The 19766-nt window shown below is 56.6% G+C and overlaps 1 protein-coding gene across 7 annotated transcripts in view; it reads right to left on the bottom strand.

Annotated features, from left to right (window-relative positions):
- The window catches only part of TCF20 (transcription factor 20), a 193255-nt gene extending 188884 nt beyond the window's left edge, over positions 1–4371 (bottom strand). For all 7 annotated transcript variants that reach the window (XR_009494405.1, XR_009494404.1, XR_009494403.1 and 4 more), the window contains exon 1: positions 3911–4371. Coding sequence is in view for 3 of the 7 variants with exons in the window: in XM_059886467.1 (XP_059742450.1) it covers positions 3911–3958 (48 nt within the window). In the remaining 4 variants the exon portion in view is untranslated. The remainder of the gene's footprint in view (positions 1–3910) is intronic.
- Between the last annotated feature and the right edge of the window lie 15395 nt (positions 4372–19766).

Below are 19766 nucleotides of genomic sequence, written 5' to 3' on the forward strand. Positions count from 1 at the left end.
GCAAGTGCCCACCCTCGGGTTTGGAATTTTTTTTCTAAATCTTTACACATGGATGACAGGCGTAACTAGGTCCAGATTTCTAAAAGCTGTTGAAGCAGTGATTTGAAAAGTTCAGTCCCTGGAATTAGCTTCCACGGAATACACTCTGCAAGCCAAAAAGGAGGGAAAAAAATCCCTCAGCCAACACACACACACAAACATATGTGACTCTGAAGCCATAGGAGTTAAAAACCCCAAACAAAACCGAGGAGTCTGAGAACCAAGGACTTTTGCCTGACACTGAGAAGCAACGAGCCCTCCCCCAGGAGCTCGCTTCTCCCAAATCAGAAAAACACCAAACAGCTTTGTTCTTCCTGACAAAGCCCCTCGCTTCCAAGGAACAGACAGTTGCCAACAAAAGCACAGGGTAGAACTAATTTACACTCAGACTCGGGGCTTCAAGGAGTCATAAAGTGCAGAAATGGAAATGGCTTTGCCGAGGACTCTGCCTCCCCGCCACTGGCAATGGGGACCCCAGCGCCTGGGGGAGCCCTGCAGGCCACAGATGGAGCAGAGTCCCGGCTTCCAGTGGCCTGGCCACACGCCCACTGAGGCCACCTTCAAGGCTTGTGGCTAATTGCTCCTGAAAAAGAGCCAAGAACTGCAGGCCCCTGGGGTCCCAGCTCTGCGAGTTCACAGGGAGCCAGGAGAGGCAGCTGGGGAGGGGGACCCTCTCCAATTAGAACTGAGAGCCTGGATATCGAGGAACGGGGTGGTGAGGGCTGGGGGTTGGGGGGCGTCTGGCAGAAGGCAGGAGGAGTTGAGTGGGGGTTCAGGGCTGGAGGTGGGGGGCTCAGTGGCATCCTCTCCTAGGGCAACCCCTGAGCTTTTCAGATGCAGAAATCGAAGGCCAGGAGCAGCTGAGTGGCCCGCCCAAGGTCACCAAGCTCATTAGAGGGACAGCTAGTACTGGGGGAATGGAAAACACAGGCCTGGCACTGCATGGCTCTTCCCTGAACGTTATCTAACTTAATCCTCGCAACGCCCTGTGAGGGAAGGATTATCATTAACCTCAGTTTCCAGAGGAGCCAATGGAGGCACAGAGAGGTTAAGTAATTTGCCCAAGGTCACACAGCCCACTCATTAGCAGAACTTGGCAGTGAACCAGTGACTCCAAATCCAGTGCTCTTCCTGCTGGGTGGGGGAGGCAGTGAAGGGTTAATGGGGAACAGTGATCTGATTTAAATACATCTTTAAGATGCTGGTGATCCCCATAGAACAGAAGGGATTAAATCACTGCAAATTAATTTTTTAAAGTGACTCCAGTCAGGAGAGCTGGGGGGGTGGGTGGGGAGCCCGTTTTCATTCCATCCCTGCCGGAGCCTCAGTAAAACATGCAGACACTGTCTAGCTGTGCGTGGAGGCCACTCAGTCCCCTGAAGTGGGGAGGGTGGGGGTGGGGGTGCTAAAAGCTTTGTCAGGCGTCTGTGAGAGCGGTAATCTCCACGGGAAAGCTGCCAGACGCACAGGTCTGACGGAGCCCGGGAGGGAGAAATTCACTGAGGACAGAAACTATTAAAAATAAAAGTAAGAGTTGGCCCTCTCAGCCTGATTCCTCCTTTCCAGCCCGGAGTTTAACTGAACCGCAGATTACCTGGGTTGCTATCTGTGGCCCAGAGGCCTGACTCTGGGTCCTGTCTGTCCAAGATGTGAGGGAGGAGGGCAGGTAATGTGTCCCTGTAACCCGGCCTTCCGGGGAACCCTGCTGACCCCCGCCTTCTCCAGAGTGGGATTTGAAGGAAACCAAGCCTCCCAGAGCTGGGACACAAAAATGAGGCTTAGGCTGGTCTGAGCTCAGAGAAAAAGACACTCACCTGTCCCCAGGCCTCCCCCCCGCCCCACCCCAGAGTCCCTTCGCTTCCCGAGGGCCAGCCTTGGCACTTCAGCGGGCCATCCGTGCCAGGCCTCTCCCTGCCCTCTTCTTCACTGAGCCTGCTGGTTTCTTTCCATTTGTTTCTGTGGACAGCAAATGGGGTGTGGAGCCCAGGACCCAGGCCAGGGAAGGGGAAAGAAAAATTTCTGCCATCTGGGTGCCTGATCTGGCTAAGCAGCTCCTGTTTTTCTGGGAAAATTCTACTCATTCTTTATTCGATTTGCCTACAAACACCCTGAGACTCAGGTCCTGCCCTCCTGGCACTAACAACCGATGGGAGGAGTCAAACATTAACCCAGTAATGCCATAAAAATGTCCCTGGAGGGAGGGGTTCCCAGGCTATGAGAGTGGATCATAGGGGAAGTGTCGAGTCAGGGGAGATCAAGGAAGGCTTCTTGGAGGAGGTGACTGATGATGAGGCATTAACCCTTTGACTCACTGTCACCTCTGCAGAGGAGCCTTTCCTGATGGCCACTCTAGATTGCCTCCTGTCCCCATTCCTTTCCTGATTCTTGTTCACCATCTGTTTCCCTGCACTAGTCTGGAAGTCCCCAAGAGGTCAGAGGTCTGTCCTGTTCGCCACTGAGTTGCCTGTGCTTGGGACATAGTAGATGTTTAATGACTAGTTGTTGATCAAAAAAAAAAAAAAGTAAACAACATGTGCAAAGGACCTGTGGTAGGCGGAATCACAGAGACTAGGAGGGTGTAGGAGTCAGAATGGCAGGGGGAAAGGCACAGAGAGTAGTGGGAGATGAGACAGAGCTACCCCTAAGAACAACCCTGGACCGACCGGCACCTCCTCCAGCCTCTGGGCCCCCTTCTACTCTTCCCTGGTGGCAGAGACTGAGGTTGGGTGTCTTCCTTCTCCTCTAGAGGAGTGTCACATGGATACCCTGCCCCACTTGATCTGCGCCAGACAGCGCTCCCCTGGGGTCAAGGCAGGTGAGCAATCACATCACCTGCCCAATACCTCTGCCTCTCACCACTGCCTTCCTTCCTTCATTCATTCCCTTGCCTGAACCTATGGGGTCACCCGGAGCCCCCAAGAGGCAGTGGGAGGCAGATCCAGGGCCTCCCTACACCCCACCCCCAGGTTTCCTCTGCACCCCAGCACCAGCAGCCAGGCACCCTTTCTCCTCCCTGAGGCAGAAGTGGAAGGAGAGAAGGAGCAGGGCTCCGGGCTTGGACCAGACGGGTTTGTGTCCCCTCAGCGGATAACTAGCGCCTGTCTGGACACCAGGATGGTCTCTGCCCCTCAGATTCCTCCTAGGTGATATGCAGATGCCCCAAGCTCCAGGGGAGACAGAGCAAGTGTGCCCTAGAGGTTCGAAATCAATTTCTGGTTTTCCTCTAGGGCTCAGTTCGGTCACTCCTGACGCAGGGGTCCAGGGTTCCCCCGAGGGTGCCTCCGGCCAGGGGAAGCAGCTGAGACCCACGGCGGTGATGGAGGTGGAGCGGGGGTGGGGCGGGGGGTCCCCAAACGCGCGGACCCTCCCTCCGCGCCACCGGCGCCACACGCTCTGGCGAACTTTCTGCGTCTGCCACCCGCCCGCGTCTACACCTGCTCGTGCTTCCGCGGCGCGTGTCCACACGGCCTCACCTGCCCCCGGGTCGCTGGCTCAGTCATAGCCCGAGTCTCCAGTCTCACTCGCCACGAGTTAGGAGGACCGTCAACCCCAGTCCTAGGGATCAGTCTCTACGACCTCAGGATTTCGGGGTGCGGGGCGCCTCAGCCGGCTCCCCTGCGCTCGTCTACACCGCTTCAGCAGCCCCCCCAGGTCACTGGATACGTCTCAGCTCAGGGGGCCGCGTCCACCCCGCCTCGGAGACACCGCAGCTCTTGGGGCCGCGTCCACACTGCTCAAGGCGCACCAGACCCTCCAGAGAGCGGACCGGCACGCAGACCCCCGCGAAAGACAGCAGCTCAGCGTAGGAGGTGCGCCCGGATCTCCTCCTGGTGGCCTCCACGCCCAGACCAGCCGGCCGGGGGCGGCTTACCTTGCCCGCGCCCTCACGCTCCTGTCCAGGCGATACCGTCTCTTTCATACATTGTGCAATATTGTCGACGGTGAAAGAACATGTTATAAATCCTCTCCCGGTCACTTGGCAGTTCCCCACCCTCCCGCCTTTCTTCTTTTTTTCGGCGTTTAAGACAATACTCGGCCCCAGCAGCCGTCCGCTGGCCAGGGGACTCCGGGGCAGGCGCTGCTGGCCGCGGCGGGGCGGACCTTGGGCGGGGTCTGGGCGGGGCCTGAGGGGGTGGGGCGGGGCACCCGGGCTCTGGCCACACTCCCCGGGGAAGCCTCTATCGGCGACTAGAGCTCCTGTTCCGGCTTCTGATTGGTCTGCCGGCCCGGCGATGCTGACGCCTGATTGGTTAAGGCGAAGAAGAGTAGAGAATTACAGGATCCATTCTTTGACTTTTTTTCCCCTGTAGCCGCCACTACTCTTTTGGGTCTTCCTGAGATCTGTAGCCTTTTCCTCACTGCTTCTGTACACTCTGTCGTTAACACTTAACTACCTCGAAGGTAATGCTCTTCTTTGTCCTTTTCTACCAAATAGGCCACTTGATGCGACGAACTGACTCACTGGAAAAGATCTTGCTGCTGGGAAAGATTGAAGGCAGGAGGAGAAGGGGACGACAGAGCATGAGGTGGTTGGATGGCATCACCGACTCGATGGACATGAGTTTGAGCAAGCTCCGGGAGTTGGCGATGGACAGGGAGGCCTGGCATGCTGCAGTCCATGGGGTCGCAAAGAGTCGGACTCGACTGAGCGACTGAACTGACCAAATCGGTAGCACCTTGAAGTCAGGACACCGGCTTTGTGATGCTCCCACTGTATCCCCAGGACCTGGTACTCGGGAGGTGCTCAAAACGTGTTTGTTGATTGAATTCATGGGAAATGTACATATAGGTTTCTAGAGCTATTTTTAAGGCTGGGAACATCCCTAGAAGAGGGTATTAATATTCTTCTAGAGTGGGAGGTAGAGCAGCATGGCGCAGTGGAAGCATGCTTGGGCCCATAACCCAGAGGTCGATGGATCGAAACCATCCTCTGCTAGCCCCTAGCTCGGGCTTCCCTTGTAGCTCAGTTGGTAAAGAATCTGCCTGCAAGGCAGGAGATCAGGGTTCGATCCCTGGTTCAAGAAGATCCCCTGGAGAAAAAAATGACAATGCTTTCCAGTATTCTTTCTTGGAGGATCCCACGGACAGAGGAACTTGGCAGACTACAGTCCATGGGGTTGCAAGAGTGGGACATGACTTAGCAACTAAACCACCAGAATGGGGAGACTGAGGCGCTGAGAAACGCTGTCACTTGGGATGTGCTTACATCTGTGGACTTCAGATCCCTATGCAGTGAACCCCTGTGAAGTGTCCAGGCCTCAGTTTCCCATCTGTCAAAAGAGAGTGTTGGGTTAGAGCCGAAGATGAGTTAGAAGATGAATTGTTTCTGTGAACAGATTATACAGTGCTGCTGTGCTTGGCAGTATGAATGAGACAGCTCTGCCTTCATGTTAAAATCCTGGTTACCTGCTGTCCCCTCTCCCTCCCTGACCACCCCTCCCCTCTAATCACAGGGGAAGTAAAAAGCACTCTGCTCAAACCAGGGGTACCTTGCAGGTACCTTGCCCACTTCTGAGGGTTTGGGGCCATGTAGGAGGATTTTCTTGGGGAGGGGTGCACAGGGGTTCTCATAAAGCAAACTGACTTGAGCATGCATGCTGTTCTGGGAGGAGGGAATTCTTGGGAACACCCTGTTTCCCAAGAGAGTCATTTTGATTTCGGAGTGGTCTCTGATATGGGGTGGGGAGAGGGCTTCCTCTGACAATGGAGGATGTAGGAGCTGCTCCTTGAGTTGGGTGTGCTAGAGTTAGAATTACCACGCGTGTGTGCTCAGTCGTGTCTGACTCTGTGACCCCACTGACTGTAGCCCACTAGGCTCCACTGTCCATGGGATTTCTCAGGCAAGAATACTGGAGTGGGTTGCCATTCCCTCCTCCAGGGGATCTTCCCGACCCAGGGATTGAACCCGCATCTCCTGTGTCTCCTGCATTGACAGGCAGATTCTTTACCACTGAGCCACCAGGGTGGGGGAGGGTTAATCGACCTGATAAAGGCTGAGACCCTCAGCAGCCAGGTTCAGGTTTGCAGAGGAGCCAGCTTGGTGGCACAGAGAGTTCTCCCTGAGTCTCTGTCTTCATATGGCTTTCTTGTACAGATGCCAGCCATTGGATTCAGGGCCTACTCTGATCCAGCATGACCTTATCTTAACGTCATCACATCCGCAAAGAACCTATTTCCAAATCAGGTTACAGTCACAGGTACTGGCGGTTAGGGTTTCAAACCTATTTTTTGAGGGGACACAATTCAACCTGCAAGGCCCAGTGAGGAAGGACCATTCTGGTCAGACGGGAACAGCAAGAGTAGGGACTCTGAGGCTGCCCAGGGTAGATTACCTTCCTAGCTACCCACTGCTCTTTTGGGGCTTATCTCTGGCTCATCTCAGTTCCTGATGTCTGGCAGCTGCCTAAACACAGCCAGGAGGGAACTGATCCCCTAAATATCAAGCCTTTCCTTCCAGCAGACCCTGCTCAGCCTAGGACCCTGAGGAGAGCCCAGCCTGCCTCCCCTTCTCCTGCCTGCTTGGTTCCCACCCCCATCCCCACCCGCATCCCACATGCAAGACGGACAAGGACAATAAAAGCTGTTTCCCAAGCAGGTGGTGATTAATCGCCAAGTTAATTAAAGAGGCAGTAATTACTCTTGGATTTCAGAGGAAGGAGTGATATCTTAGACAGGGGTGGGTGGTCAGCCTTCAGGTCTCCCTGAAGTGGTGGGGCTGGAAGATAGAATGTGAAAAGGCAGGAAGGAGAAACAAACAAATAAAACATTTTTAAAAACAAGTAACATTTAAAAGCTTCAGTCATAGCTGTATAGTTTTACTTGACAGAATCAAGTGGTGGGCTTTAGATTAAGCCTGTCTCAGTACTTTTCCATCTTTGAAATATTTCATTAACAACAACCCCCCAAAAAGGCAAGGGGAGGTTAAATATTTCCAAACTTCAGTTTGGGATTTATAAATGGCCTCACATACCCATGACCTCACTTCACACAATGGAGAGGACCTTAAAATTATGTGTAAATCGAACTCCGTCTGCCCACCCTGTGCATCTTAACGCCAGTGATGCTCTGTCTTCATTTCTGATTGATTTTTCCCTGGCAGAGGTGCAGAGTCCTTTGCTTTAAGTGTCAGGCGGTCTCTGTCAAGTAGTTAATGACCTATAGAGCACTTAAAACGTACTGGAGGAGATGCTGTTTGGAGGCACCCTGTGGCGTACCCTCTCCTATTGTCAGTAATCACCCCTCATTTATTTGCTCTTATTGGCTTGGAATTTGCTATCAAGTTTCCCCAAAGTGGAGCCCACCAGGAAAGGTCCCATTCCGCAGGGACCCAGATGAGTGCTGGGTTGGCATCCAGGGGCAGCAGGCGAGGAGGAGAAGAGTCAGTTTCTTGTGAGTCCTTCATCATGGGTGCCCTGGTCACCATCTTAGCACACCTTCTCGGATTGCTTCATTCCTCCTGCCGCTGTGGCCACCCCAGCCTTCCCCGTTTCTCCCCATCATCTGTCTTCAGCCTCAACCTGTCTCCTGACCCTTTGTGGCGGCTGCCTTTGGAACACCTCGCCCCTGGTGGCCACCTGGATTTCTCCCCGCATTGCTGCTCTACTCTTGTTCTGCCTGCGATGCAGGAGACCTGGGTTCGATCCCTGGGTCAGGAAGATCCCCTGAAGAAGGAAACGGCAACCCACTCCAGTACTCTTGCTTGGAGAATTCCATGGACAGAGGAGCCTGGCGGGCTACAGTCCATGGGGTCGCCCAGAGTCAGACACGACTGAGCGACTCACAGTTGCACTGTCACTGGTTCTGTTCACTGACACCAGCCTCTGTCCACTGGATGAGCGTATGGACATCAATCAACCAGTAGGTCACCAGGTCTCACTGACCCCCTCACCCCGCCACAGAGTGGCTCTCAAGTCTGGTTCCCTGTCCCAATCTGTATCTCCTTGGTCTCAGTCACAACCCCAAAGCTTTTACCCATCTCAGCAGCCTCCAAATGGAACAGGCCACCCTCCCCAAAGGCACTCAGTCGAACAAAGTCACCTAAAGAACAGTGTGGGGGATTTTGCCCTCCTGTTCCCCAATCTCTGTGGGCTCCTCAGGCTTCAGCCTGATACCCAAGGCCCTTCACAACCTGGGCCTGGCATCGTTTCTCCAGGCTCCTCTCAACGCTTCACCCTTCCTGCTATCTCACTCCTTCCGTCTTCAGACTTTGCTCATGATATTCTCTGCCTGGAGCACCCTCATCCTTCAAGGGCACCTCTTCCAGGAAGCCTTCCTTAGTTTGCTCAGAATCTCATAGCTCTTCCAGTAATGTGTTTTCCCTGGAGTTCCGCTGTCTGCCTGCCTTGTCACTTATTCAGGGACATTTACTGAGTGTCCACCAGGAGAAGAGTTGTTGGGAGCACCAGTTCTGTTATCAGACAGGCCCAAATTCAAATCTGGCTTTGCCCCTTGCCAGCTGTGTGACCTCGGATATTCACTGACCCTCTGTGAGCCTCAGTTTCCTCCTCTGCCATGCCCTAGAGCTGGGGCCTGTCCTTGGGCAACTGGAGGATGATACCACCCTGGCAAGGTCAGTGCTGGGAGTGAGAGGAGAAGCTCAGGCTGGGGTGAGCAGAGAGGCTGTGGCTGCAGCAACCTCCAGGATCAAAGCCGTGAGGAGTCATCACAGGTAACACAGAGCAGGCGTGAGCACCTGACTGGGGGCTTGGGAGGCTGAACCGGCTCTTCCGGGAGGAAAAGGGCATCTGACTCCTACAGTTGCCATAACCAATTGCCCAAAATTTGGTGGCTCAAAGCAGTGTATACTTCTCCTCTTATACTCCTGGAATCCAGAAATCCAAAATCGTCTTCAGTAGGCTGAAACCAAGGCGTCCACAGGGCCATGCCCCTTTCAGAGGCTTTGAAGAGAATCTATTTTATTGCCCTTTCCAGCTTCTAGGGCTGCATTCCTTGGCTCACAGTGCCTACATCCATCTTTGAAGCCAAGAAGGTAACATCGCTAAATCTCTGTCTCTCCCTCCATCATCACATTGCCTTCCGCCTTCTGTCTGTAAGCTCCTTCTGCATCTCTCTTATAAAGACACTGGTGAGTGTAATAATCCAGGATAATCTCACCATTTGAAAATCCTTAATCACAAGCGCAAAGTCTTTGCTATGTTAGTATTCACGGATTCCAGGGATTCAGAAGTGGACATTTTAGGGGGACCCATTATTCAGCCTGCCATCCAAGGCAACTGAGCAAAGAGGTTGCGATCACAGGCTCTGAAGCTACTTCTGGGCGCTTGAACTCAGCGGCACCATGTGCCAGCTGTCTGGCTTTGGGCAAGTTGCTACAGCTCTCTGATGCTCAGTTTCCTCGTCTATAAAGTGGGAACAGTGCCTGAAAGAAAAGTGAAAGTGTTTGCCGCTCATTCGTGTCCAACTCTTTGTGACTCCATGGACTGCAGCCCGCCAGGCTCCTCTGTCCATGGGATTCTCCAAGCAAGAAGACTGGAGTGGGTTGCCATTCCCTTCTCCAGGGGATCTTCCCAGCCCAGGGATTGAACCTGGGTCTCCCACATTGCAGGCAGATTCTTTACCTTCTGAGCAACCAGGGAAGCCCAGTGCTTAGCTCCAGGCAAGAATTCAGTAGGTGTTTAAGGAACATCTATTGGGTTGAGGGAACTGCATGTGCCAGGGCCTGGAGGTTAAGAGAGACCCCAGAGGACTTCCCTGGTGGTCCAGTGGCTAAAACTCCATGCCCCCAATGCAGGGGGGCCCAGGTTCAATCCCTGATCAGGGAACAAGATCCCACACGCTGCAGCTAAAGATCCTGCATACCGCAACGAAGATCAAAGACCTGCATGCCGCGACTAAGACCTGATGCAGCCAAATAAACAAATAAATACTTTAAAGAAGAGAGAGAGAAAGACCCCAGAAGGACCCTACTACAGAAAGATGGGAAGACGAGCAGGAAAGTAGAGAAGGCAGGGCAGGCTGGGGCAGAGGGGAGGGTGGAGCCGGACCAGGTCCCAGGGAGGAGTGCATGAGCGTGTGTGCCTGCAGGGCAGTTTTAGGATGGAGCATCATAAAGCTCTCTTTAGTCTCCCACTCTGGGCTCGAACCCAGGGAGAAGGCAACAGCATCCTGAAGCACTGAGTCGTCAGGTATGAGCGCTGGCCGAGGGGCCAGACCAACCTGGGGTCAACTCCTCAGCCCCTGCAAGCTTCCTCACCTGATCCAGGGAGGCTGGGAAGGCCCACAGTACAGGCTGAGGTGGGGGAGCTCGGGGCTTGCTTTGCATCACCACAGTTACCAGTTTTATTTTTGGACCTGATCACTTGTCTCCAGAGTCTCCTTCCCCTGGGGACTCAACTGCACAGACTTGTCCTAACAGACCCGGGGAGCCAGAAGCAATCTTGCCCCGCCCCCCCCCACCCCCCCCACACCACCCCCCACACACAAAGCAACCCCCTCCCATAGGAAGCAGGAGACTGTGGGGCTGCTGGAGCAAGTGGGGGACATTTGAGGCTGGATCCTGACTCGTTCCCAGGAAGCCAGAGTAGGGGGTCTTGAAAGGCCTGAGCCCCCAGAGCCTTTCTTACCCACCCAGACACTAAGAGGGTGGCTGTGAACCAACCCAGACACTAGTGTTCCCACCCTTCTCTCCCCACTGGGCTCAGTCCCTGCCCACTGCTTGGAAGGTCCTGGGCCCCACGTGGTCAGAGCTGTCTGGCCTAGACTAGAGGCAACGGAGGAAAGGCATCGCTGAGCCGGCCGAGGCATCCCCTGGCGGTGATAGAGGCTTCTGGGATGAATTATCAGAACCACCCTACCAAGGCTCATGGCCCCTGCCGTGCGCTCCACAGGCCCGCATCAGCATCATTGATTGATTAGAGCTTCTGACAGCCTCCACGGCTGGGAGGTGGGGTGAGAGGCCACTGCTGGCCCATCTGATGTGTCCAGGCTTTGCCTCCAGCAGCCCAGCTCAGAGCTTGCCTCTTCCCATCAGACAAAAGGGGGCTGCCTTTCCAACAGTTGCACTTTCATCGCCCTGCCCTTCCTGGGTGTGGAGGCAGCTACCTGTCTTTCCCAGTTTTCACGTATGTAACATGGGTCACGAACTAATTACAGGTGCTGGAAATTGGAGGGAAAAAAATCATTCTCCCTTTTCCAGCAAGAACCAGCGCTAGGGCTTCCCTGGTGGCTCAGTGCATAAGAATCCACCTGCCCACGTGGGAGGCAGTTTCCGTCCCTGGTCTGGGAAGTTCCTACATGCTGCGGGGCAACTAACCCTGTGCTCCACAGGTCAGAAGCCACAAACTACGGAAGCCTACTGCTCCAGAGGCCACGCTCCCCAACAGGAGAATGAGAAGCTCGTGCACCACAGCTGGAGAGCTGCCCCTGCTCCCTGCAACTAGAGACAAGCCTGCAGTGAAGACCCAGCACGGCCAAAAAAAATAAACAATTTTTTTTTTTTTTAAGAAGAGCCAGCTCTAAATCACCAGCAGAGGAAAATTTGCATTTATTCTTTAAACAAATTGCTCTTAGGCTCTTGAGTCAGACAGAAAGAGACAAGTAAAGTGAAAGTCGCTTAGTCGGGTCCGACTCTTTGCAACCCCATGGACTGTCCATGGAATTCTCTAGGCCAGAATACTGGAGTGGGTGGCCTTTCCCTTCTCCAGGGAATCTTCCCAACCCAGGGATTGAGCCCAGCAAGGGGTTTGCCATATTCAGGAAGCTCAAGCCTCCTGGGGATGTGTGTGAACCGATTCAATGCAAGGAGGTCAGAGCAGTCAGAGAGATGAAGAAACTGCTTGGTGGGGGAGGGAGTGTTCCAGAAGGCTTCCTGGAAGAGGTGGCATTTGAGCAGGAACTCCAGCTCAGGATCAGAGGTGGGGAGTTTGGCACTAGGGGTAGCAGCAGCTGTGATTGAAGCATGGAAAGGACTTGGGGTGACTTTGGGCCAGTGGGAGCTGGTCAGAAAGGAGGCTGATGGACTCTATGAGGACAGAACTGTCTCTTATTCCAGCCCCAGGACAGGGCCTGGCACATAGTCAGAGCTGGACAAATGTTGAAGGAATGAAGGAGTCATAAGAGCTGAGGGGTCAAGCCCCCCACCTATGGACAGCGGAAGGCACTATGAGCTTTTTCCAGGTTGTAAGGCAGGGCTCCAACTTCATCCTTTCTCATGTGGATGTCCATTTCTCCCAGGACTGTTAATTGAAAAAGCTGTTCTTCCCATTGAATTATCTTAGCCTGTTTATTGAAATGAATTGACCATAAATGTTAAGTACTGCAGGGTTTTTGAGAGGGGAGGGACATGGTCAGATCGGTGTTATAGGAAGATCAGTTTGACGGCAGAGACCGGGATGGGCTGGAAAGAGGAGGGGTGGAGACTCTACAGGTGGGCTTGAGGGAGGGAGAGAGGGGGAACTGGGGAGAAAAGCAGTTCCCAGATCATCTGGGGTGGGGTGGGGGGACCTTGGTGGGGAGCCAGGTACAGAGATCTGCTGGAATGTAGCATACACGAGGGAATCAGGATGGGGGTGAGGGGATGATGGAGGAAAAAGCCTGGGCTCCTTATTCTCTCGAGATCCACAAAGTGCTAAAATTAAACCCTCTCCAGATATAGCCACTGTGAGTGAGTTTTCAGGTAACGAGAGGATTGCAAGTGAAAAACAATGCCAATTACAGCAGCATTACCCCAGATTATAAGGCTTCCAAGAAGTGGCTCATACCTCCAGGCAGGCTGTGCCTGGAAATTTCCAGGGGAGGTTTGGGATCCAAGCATGCAGGCCACCTGAAAACCACATTGGGTACCGGCTGCTGGACAGGCCTGGCCTCTCCCCATACTGACCTGCCTTCATTTCCCCAAGGAAATAGAGCACGGAGGAACAGAAGGACCCCCATATTCCCACAGTTCTGAGCAATATTCTTAAGAAAATTTGTCCCTTCATGGGCACCCCCTGCCCAGCCCTGGGGGCACAGAGTCCCTCACTGGCTCTTTTCTGCTTCCCCCGCTGCCCACTCCCCTGCACAGAGCTGGAGCCAGCCCAGCACTGCCCTTCTGCATTAAGTGACCTTTAGCCAGGCAGCTGCTCTGAATCCTAGCTTCTGCTTCTGTAAAATAGGGAGACAAGCCCCCTCCCTTTGTGGCGTGTTTTCAGGATTAAACGAGATATTGTAGATAAAGAGCCTGAGCCGTAGAAGTCAGGACAACCTCCACGCATGGCAATTTGGCAGTGTCTGTTAAAACAGTTAATGTCCACGCCCTGGGCCCCAGCAATTTCTTCCCAACATTTCCCGTGGAGAAAGTTTTGCAGATATGTCTGAGGGTGTTTCCTGTGATACCTCCTGTGAGACTGGAAAATCATAAACAACTGGAAAGGGCATTAATCGGGGCCTGATTGAATTAGGATCCATCAGTCCTGCAGACCCCTTCGCTGTAATTAAAGAGGCTGGCAGTTCCTACGTGCCGTCACGTAGGACAGATCCCTGCCACGTGGGGCTGCACAAACAAAGCAGGAGCAAACAACACCTACAGCTGATTCCGTTTCAGGTTCTCGGAACCACACACAAGTACTATATATTTTATGTTCGTGTATATGCATTTGTGCATATGGCTGCCATAAACGCACCCTGGAAGAAGAGAATATGACCAAATGACCCAGTGGTTACTTCCAGGGAGGGGACTGGGTTGGAGGTTTGGGAGGTGGCAAGAACAACAAAGAGAATTTCACTTTGCTGGAGTGTAAGTGTTTCACTGTAGTACATGCCTGTGTCCACTGCAGAGATACACTCATACAAAACACCCTCCGGCACCAAGTGCAGACAATCGTGATGGCTAGCCTGACCCACACTAACCTTGGGCTTCCCAGGTGGCTCAGTGCTAAAAGAATCCACCTACCAATGCAGGAGCCACCAGAGATTCAGGTTCGATTCCGGGTTGGGAAGACCCCCCCTGGAGGAGGAAATGGCAACCCATTCCAGTATTCTCGCCTGGAAATATCCCTTGGACAGAGGAGGAGCTTGGTGGACTACATACAGTCCATGGGTCGCAAAAGAGCCATACAGGACTGAGCACATAACCAAAGAGGGCTGACCCATGTGCCATCAAGGCTCAGAGGCCACAATTCTGAATGTAGGTCAAGGGAGGCACCCTGGGAAGGAAGGCGTCTCAGTGCCTCCCGCCAATGTCCCCAGCTCTCAGAGTCTGGGTTCTGACTGGGGAAGCCCCTCAGGCGGGCAAATGATATCCCCTGGCGGGCCGGAGTGAGGATGCTGTCAGCCTAGCTGGACCAAGGCCACAGCCCACCCCTCCCTGCTGAGCGGTCTGCCAAGAAAACTAGTGAACGACATAAAAATCCATCCTGGAAATCCCAGAGGCATCCTTGGAACGGAGTGTGGCCTTTAAATTAGAATGTAAGGGGGCGGGGGGAAAGGCAGATTTGCCTGTAGCTTGATTTCATGTGAGTGAGGGCTGGTGGCTAAAAGGCAACAGCTGTGCCTGGTCGCGGCCCCTACACCAGGGTCCCGCCCCCCACACCGAGGTCCCGCCCCCTACACCAGGGTCCCGCCCCCCACACCGAGGTCCCGCCCCCCACACCGAGGTCCCGCCCCCTACACCAGGGTCCCGCCCCACACACCGAGGTCCCGCCCCCTACACCAGGGTCCCGCCCCCCACACCAAGGTCCTGCAGCTTGCTGTGAAGGAGACCCCAGCCCCACCAAGGCTTCCAGTGTAACCAGCACGGGTTCCCATGGAAACTCTGCTTTGCAGAATCCTTTGGAAATCGTTCCCCAGGAGGGGAAAGCACTTCTCACACCCACTTTGTGTTCCTGGGCTTGGTTTCCAGGAATGCTTGTCTTTAAGTGCTGCAAGGAACAGGAGCCGAAGGAGGGCTGGAGGCTGAAAGCGGCCCAAAGGAGCTGAATGGACCATTTCTAAGCCACTACCCTGGAGACGCCATGGAGGCTGAGGGTGTGGGCCATACTGAGAGGTTTCAGACGCCCAGAGGTGCCAAAGGGTGGCGGGGCTGTGACCTAGAGTTGGCAGGAAACCCTGGGTCGGAGCTGGGTGGGTCAGGCAGAGAGAGGGCCAGCAGCTGAGGCCCTGGCACACATCCGCTCGCCTCTGTGCGGTGGCTCAGGGCACCGTCCGGGCAGCAGGAGGCAGTGCCCGCGGCCGCCGTCAGGGGCTGCCCCGGGCTGCTTCTACCAGCTCTAGGCCCTGGGGTCCACCCTCAGGATGGCTGCCATCCACCCTTCTGCTGTAAGGCTCCCTTTCAGGTGGGCTCACTGTGGCTCCTCAGCGCCTCCCGTCGGGCATCTTCCTTGCTGATTAAGAGCCTCTCTCCCTCTCTGGCCCCCCTCAAGACCTCTCCTGGGCCCGGCACACACACACGTCTCCGTTTGCCTTGTCCCACCATCTCAAGGCCCCTCCTGGTCCTGGAACAACACACACACACACACATGTCCGTTTGCCTTGTCCCCCCTTCTCAAGGCCCCTCCTGGGCCCGACACACACACACACACACACACACACACATCTCCGTTTGCCTTGTCCCCCCTTCTCAAGGCCCCTCCTGGGCCCGACACACACACACACACACACACACACACACACACACACACACACACACACCTCTCTCTGTTTGCCTTGTCCCCGCATCTCAAGGTCCCTCCTGGGCCCGCCATGCGCGCGCGCACGACACACACACACGCACACATCTCCGTTTGCCTTGCCCCCCCTCAAGGCCCCTCCTGGGCCCAGCGCACACACACACACACACACACACACACACACACACACACACACCTCTCTGTTTGCCTTGTCCTCCCATCTCAAGGCCCCTCCTGGGCCCGCCGCGCACACACACACACACGCACACGCACACCTCTCTATTTGCCTTGTTCCCCCATCTCAAGGCCCCTCCTGGGCCCAGCACATACACACACACACACGCACACCTCTCTGTTTGCCTTGTTCCCCCATCTCAAGGCCCCTCCTGGGCCCAGTGCACACACACACACACACACACACACACACACACAAACACCTCTCTCTGTTTGCCTTGTCCCCGCATCTCAAGGTCCCTCCTGGGCCCGCCATGCGCGCGCGCACGACACACACACACGCACACATCTCCGTTTGCCTTGCCCCCCCTCAAGGCCCCTCCTGGGCCCAGCGCACACACACACACACACACACACACACACACACACACACACACACACCTCTCTGTTTGCCTTGTCCTCCCATCTCAAGGCCCCTCCTGGGCCCGCCGCGCACACACACACACACGCACACGCACACCTCTCTATTTGCCTTGTTCCCCCATCTCAAGGCCCCTCCTGGGCCCAGCACATACACACACACACACGCACACCTCTCTGTTTGCCTTGTTCCCCCATCTCAAGGCCCCTCCTGGGCCCAGTGCACACACACACACACACACACACACACACACACAAACGTCTCCGTTTGCCTTGTCCCCCCGCTTCTCAAGGCCCCTCCTGGGCCCAGCGCGTGCACACACACACACACACACACACACACACACACACACACACATCTCTGTTTGCCTTGTCCCCACTCCCAGGTCCTCCCTGTAGGGGAACCAAAGAGGGGGTCTCCACCCCCAGGGAGGCCCACCCCTCATTTAATGGCCCCCTCCCCTGCACTGCGCAGTGGCAGCCGGTTTTTCCTGAAGGCTGAGAGAAGGAAACACACACCCGCTGTGCCTCCTCAGAGCAGGGAGTTCCCCATCTGTCTGCTCCAAGCGGCGCCCGACGTCCTGATTGTCACTGAAGCCGGGGCTCAGGTGGAAGTGGCTGCTTGGAGCTGGAGCTGGGGTTCAAGAGAGGCGAAGGCAGCTCCTCCCTCCTCTTCTCCACGCACTCAGCGTCCACTCAAGCCTGCCCTCCAGGAGCTCAGTTCCAGGCTCCTCTGCCCCTCCTCCCCACCACAGCCACCTGCACCCCCCGCCCTGCAGTCATCTGCTGCCCCTTACCCCTGCCCGGCCTGTCTCCGCAGTCCTGGCTCAGTCCTGGGGGCTGGAGGATGGGGGGCTTGGTCTTCCTGGCCCCAAGTAGGGGGTCCCAGAACATTCTCTTCTGAGCATGACCCCTCCCCCTCCCTGCCTCTCTCCTCACTCACTGAAGACCCCAGCGAGCACCCAGCTCGGCCACCACTGACATCTGTGTCCACAAGAAGGATGATGGGGGACTGCCCTGGTGGTCCAGTGGCTAAGACTCTGATCTCTCAATGCTGGGGCCCTGGGTTTGATCCCTGGTTGGGGAACTAGATCCCACATGCCGCAACTAAGGCCCTGTGAGCCAAATAAATAAAAATTAATATTAAAAAAAGGTGACACGTCGGTCCCTGAGGGCCTCACAGGCCGCCTGGAAGAGCTGGCATTTTGCTCCAGGTGAGGTGGGGACCGTGGAAGGTTTTGAGCCCAAGGAAGGTCAAGGTCCCATGTACCTCTCACCAGGATCCTTCAGCTGCCTCATGGACAGGGGACTGCGGGGCCTAGGCCAGGGCAGGGGGTCGCTGTCCCTCCTGGCTCCCTGCATTATCCCCGGGGCCTGGCCAGGCGGCCTCCTCCTGCTCTCACTGGCTTCGGCTTTTCCCAGAGTGGCTCCGCGGCCCCGTGGGCAGTGTTCTGCCTCACCCCGACCCCAGCTCCGGGCTCTGCGTCGGGCCGTGGGAGTCAGGAGACTGGAGGGCAGCTTTGCTCAAGGCAGTTTTCCTCCTTAAACAGTTTGTTAAACCGCCTTCTGGGGGCCAGGGGCCTCTGCATCCCCCACCCCCACCCCAGCCCCATAATCCAGTTCAGAGCTCTCATTGCTGTGCTCGGAGGCTGGGCCTGGAACCGAGCTGGGAGGATGTGGACTGTCCTGTGAGCCCGGCGGGGCCTGTGAGCCCAGGGTGGGTCCTGTGAGCCCAGGGGGTCCCATGAGCCCGGGGGGGTCCTGTGAACCTAGGGGGTTCCTGTGAGCCCGGCGGGGCCTGTGAACCCAGCGGGCCATGAGCCTGAGGGGGTTCCATGAGCCCGAGGGGGTCCTGTGAACCCAGGGGGGAGTCCTGTGAGCCCAGCGGGGCCCGTGAACCCAGCAGGCCCTGTGAGCCGGGGGGGGGTGTCCTGTGAGTCCAGGAGGGGGGGTCCCGTGAGCCTGGGGGGAGTCCCATGAGCCTGGGGGCAGGGTTTCTGTGACCCCAGGGAGGCCCCATGAGTCTGGGGGGGTGGTCCTGTGAACCCAGGGGAGTCCTATGAGCCCAGGAGGGGGGGTCCTGTGAGCCCAGGGGGTTCCTGTGAGCCCAGGAGGGGGGTCCTGTGAGCCCAGGAGGGGGTCCTGTGAGCCTGGCTGGGGGGCTCCCATGAGCCTGGGGGCAGGATTCCTGTGAGCCCAGGGAGGCCCCATGAGTCTGGGGGGAGGGTCCCATATGTCTGAGGGGGGTCCTGTGAACCCAGGGGGGTCCTATGGGCCCAGGAGCAGGGTCCCGTGAGCCCAGGGAGGGTCCTGTGAGCCCAGGCAGGGTCCTGTAAGCCCAGGGGGGTCCTGTGAGCCTGGGGAGGCGGTATGAGCCTGGGGAGAGGGTCCCGTGAGTCCAGGGCGGGTCCTGTGAGTCCAGGGGTGGGGGGCCCCTGCTGCCCTAGCAGAGGGACTGGGGCTTCTTCTGGACATCGGTCTACGGCCCTGGGCCCGCTCCCCCAGCCCTTCTATCCCTGCAGGGCCTGGGCTGGGGTGGGTACTGACCTGCTGAGCAGACGCTGTTGCCCATAACCACCCTCGCAGGCAGGCTGGGGTCTGGGCGCCCAGGCCCCTGAGGGACCTCTGGGGCAGCCCTGGGTGTGGGGAAGGAGTACGGGCAAGCAGGGGAGGTGAGGAGGGGAGCGGGGGAGCAGGGGAGGAGGGTGCAGAGCCTGGCGGCCCGGTGCTCCCAGCCTCAGCCCTGGTCGGCCCACGAGACGGGGTGCCACGGGCGCAGCTGAAGGTGAAACAACGGGTCACAGGAACATGCTCGGGCAGCAGAAAGGGCTCAGGATCAGACACTGAGGAGCCGCGGGCCTGAGCTTCTGCCTCACTAAGGGCCCCTCTGTGCTCCCCAGGGACAGCCCCAGGAACCAAGCCATGCAGCTAGGCAGGGATGGACAGGGGTGGCCTCGGGCAGCTGGGCAAGCAGGGAAGGGACTGGTCTGCCCCGATCCCCAGGGGGCAGGGCTGGAGCCTAAGGCAGATGAAGAGGAGGAGGAGGGTGGGGTGGGGACAGGCCAGGTAGAGGGGGCTCCGGGGAACCGGGCTGCAGGGTGGACTGAGGCACCGCTGAGGCCCTGGGGGTGGGGAGCTTTGAGGAGGGGGGCATTGGGAGGCAGCAGTTGGCATGCTGAGTGTCGGGGGCAGACTGAAGGGTAAACAACCTTGGGGTCCCCGCCCCGTGGGGGGAGGCAGACCCTGAAGTCAGTGCTGAGGAGGCAGAGAGCGTCAGTCTGTCCGGCCCCTGTCTTGCCAGCACCCTCCTCCCTATCCCCTGATGCCCAGATCTCCCTCCTCACTTGCATGTGCCCTGACCCTCCCAGCCTCAGGCCCCCAGACCGATGACCACCTCCTGGGCCTCCAGCTTGGTCTCCCAGCCCAGCCTCCACATGGTTCATTCTCGCTCACACCCTGTACCTCCTGCGCCGGCCCCCGGTTCCACTTTGCACAGCTGCTTTGTCTTTGGCCTAACTGGGGGTGGGGGCC

Source organism: Bos taurus, chromosome 5 (genome assembly GCF_002263795.3).
Source record: "Bos taurus isolate L1 Dominette 01449 registration number 42190680 breed Hereford chromosome 5, ARS-UCD2.0, whole genome shotgun sequence".
Classification (NCBI taxonomy): Eukaryota; Metazoa; Chordata; class Mammalia; order Artiodactyla; family Bovidae; genus Bos; species Bos taurus.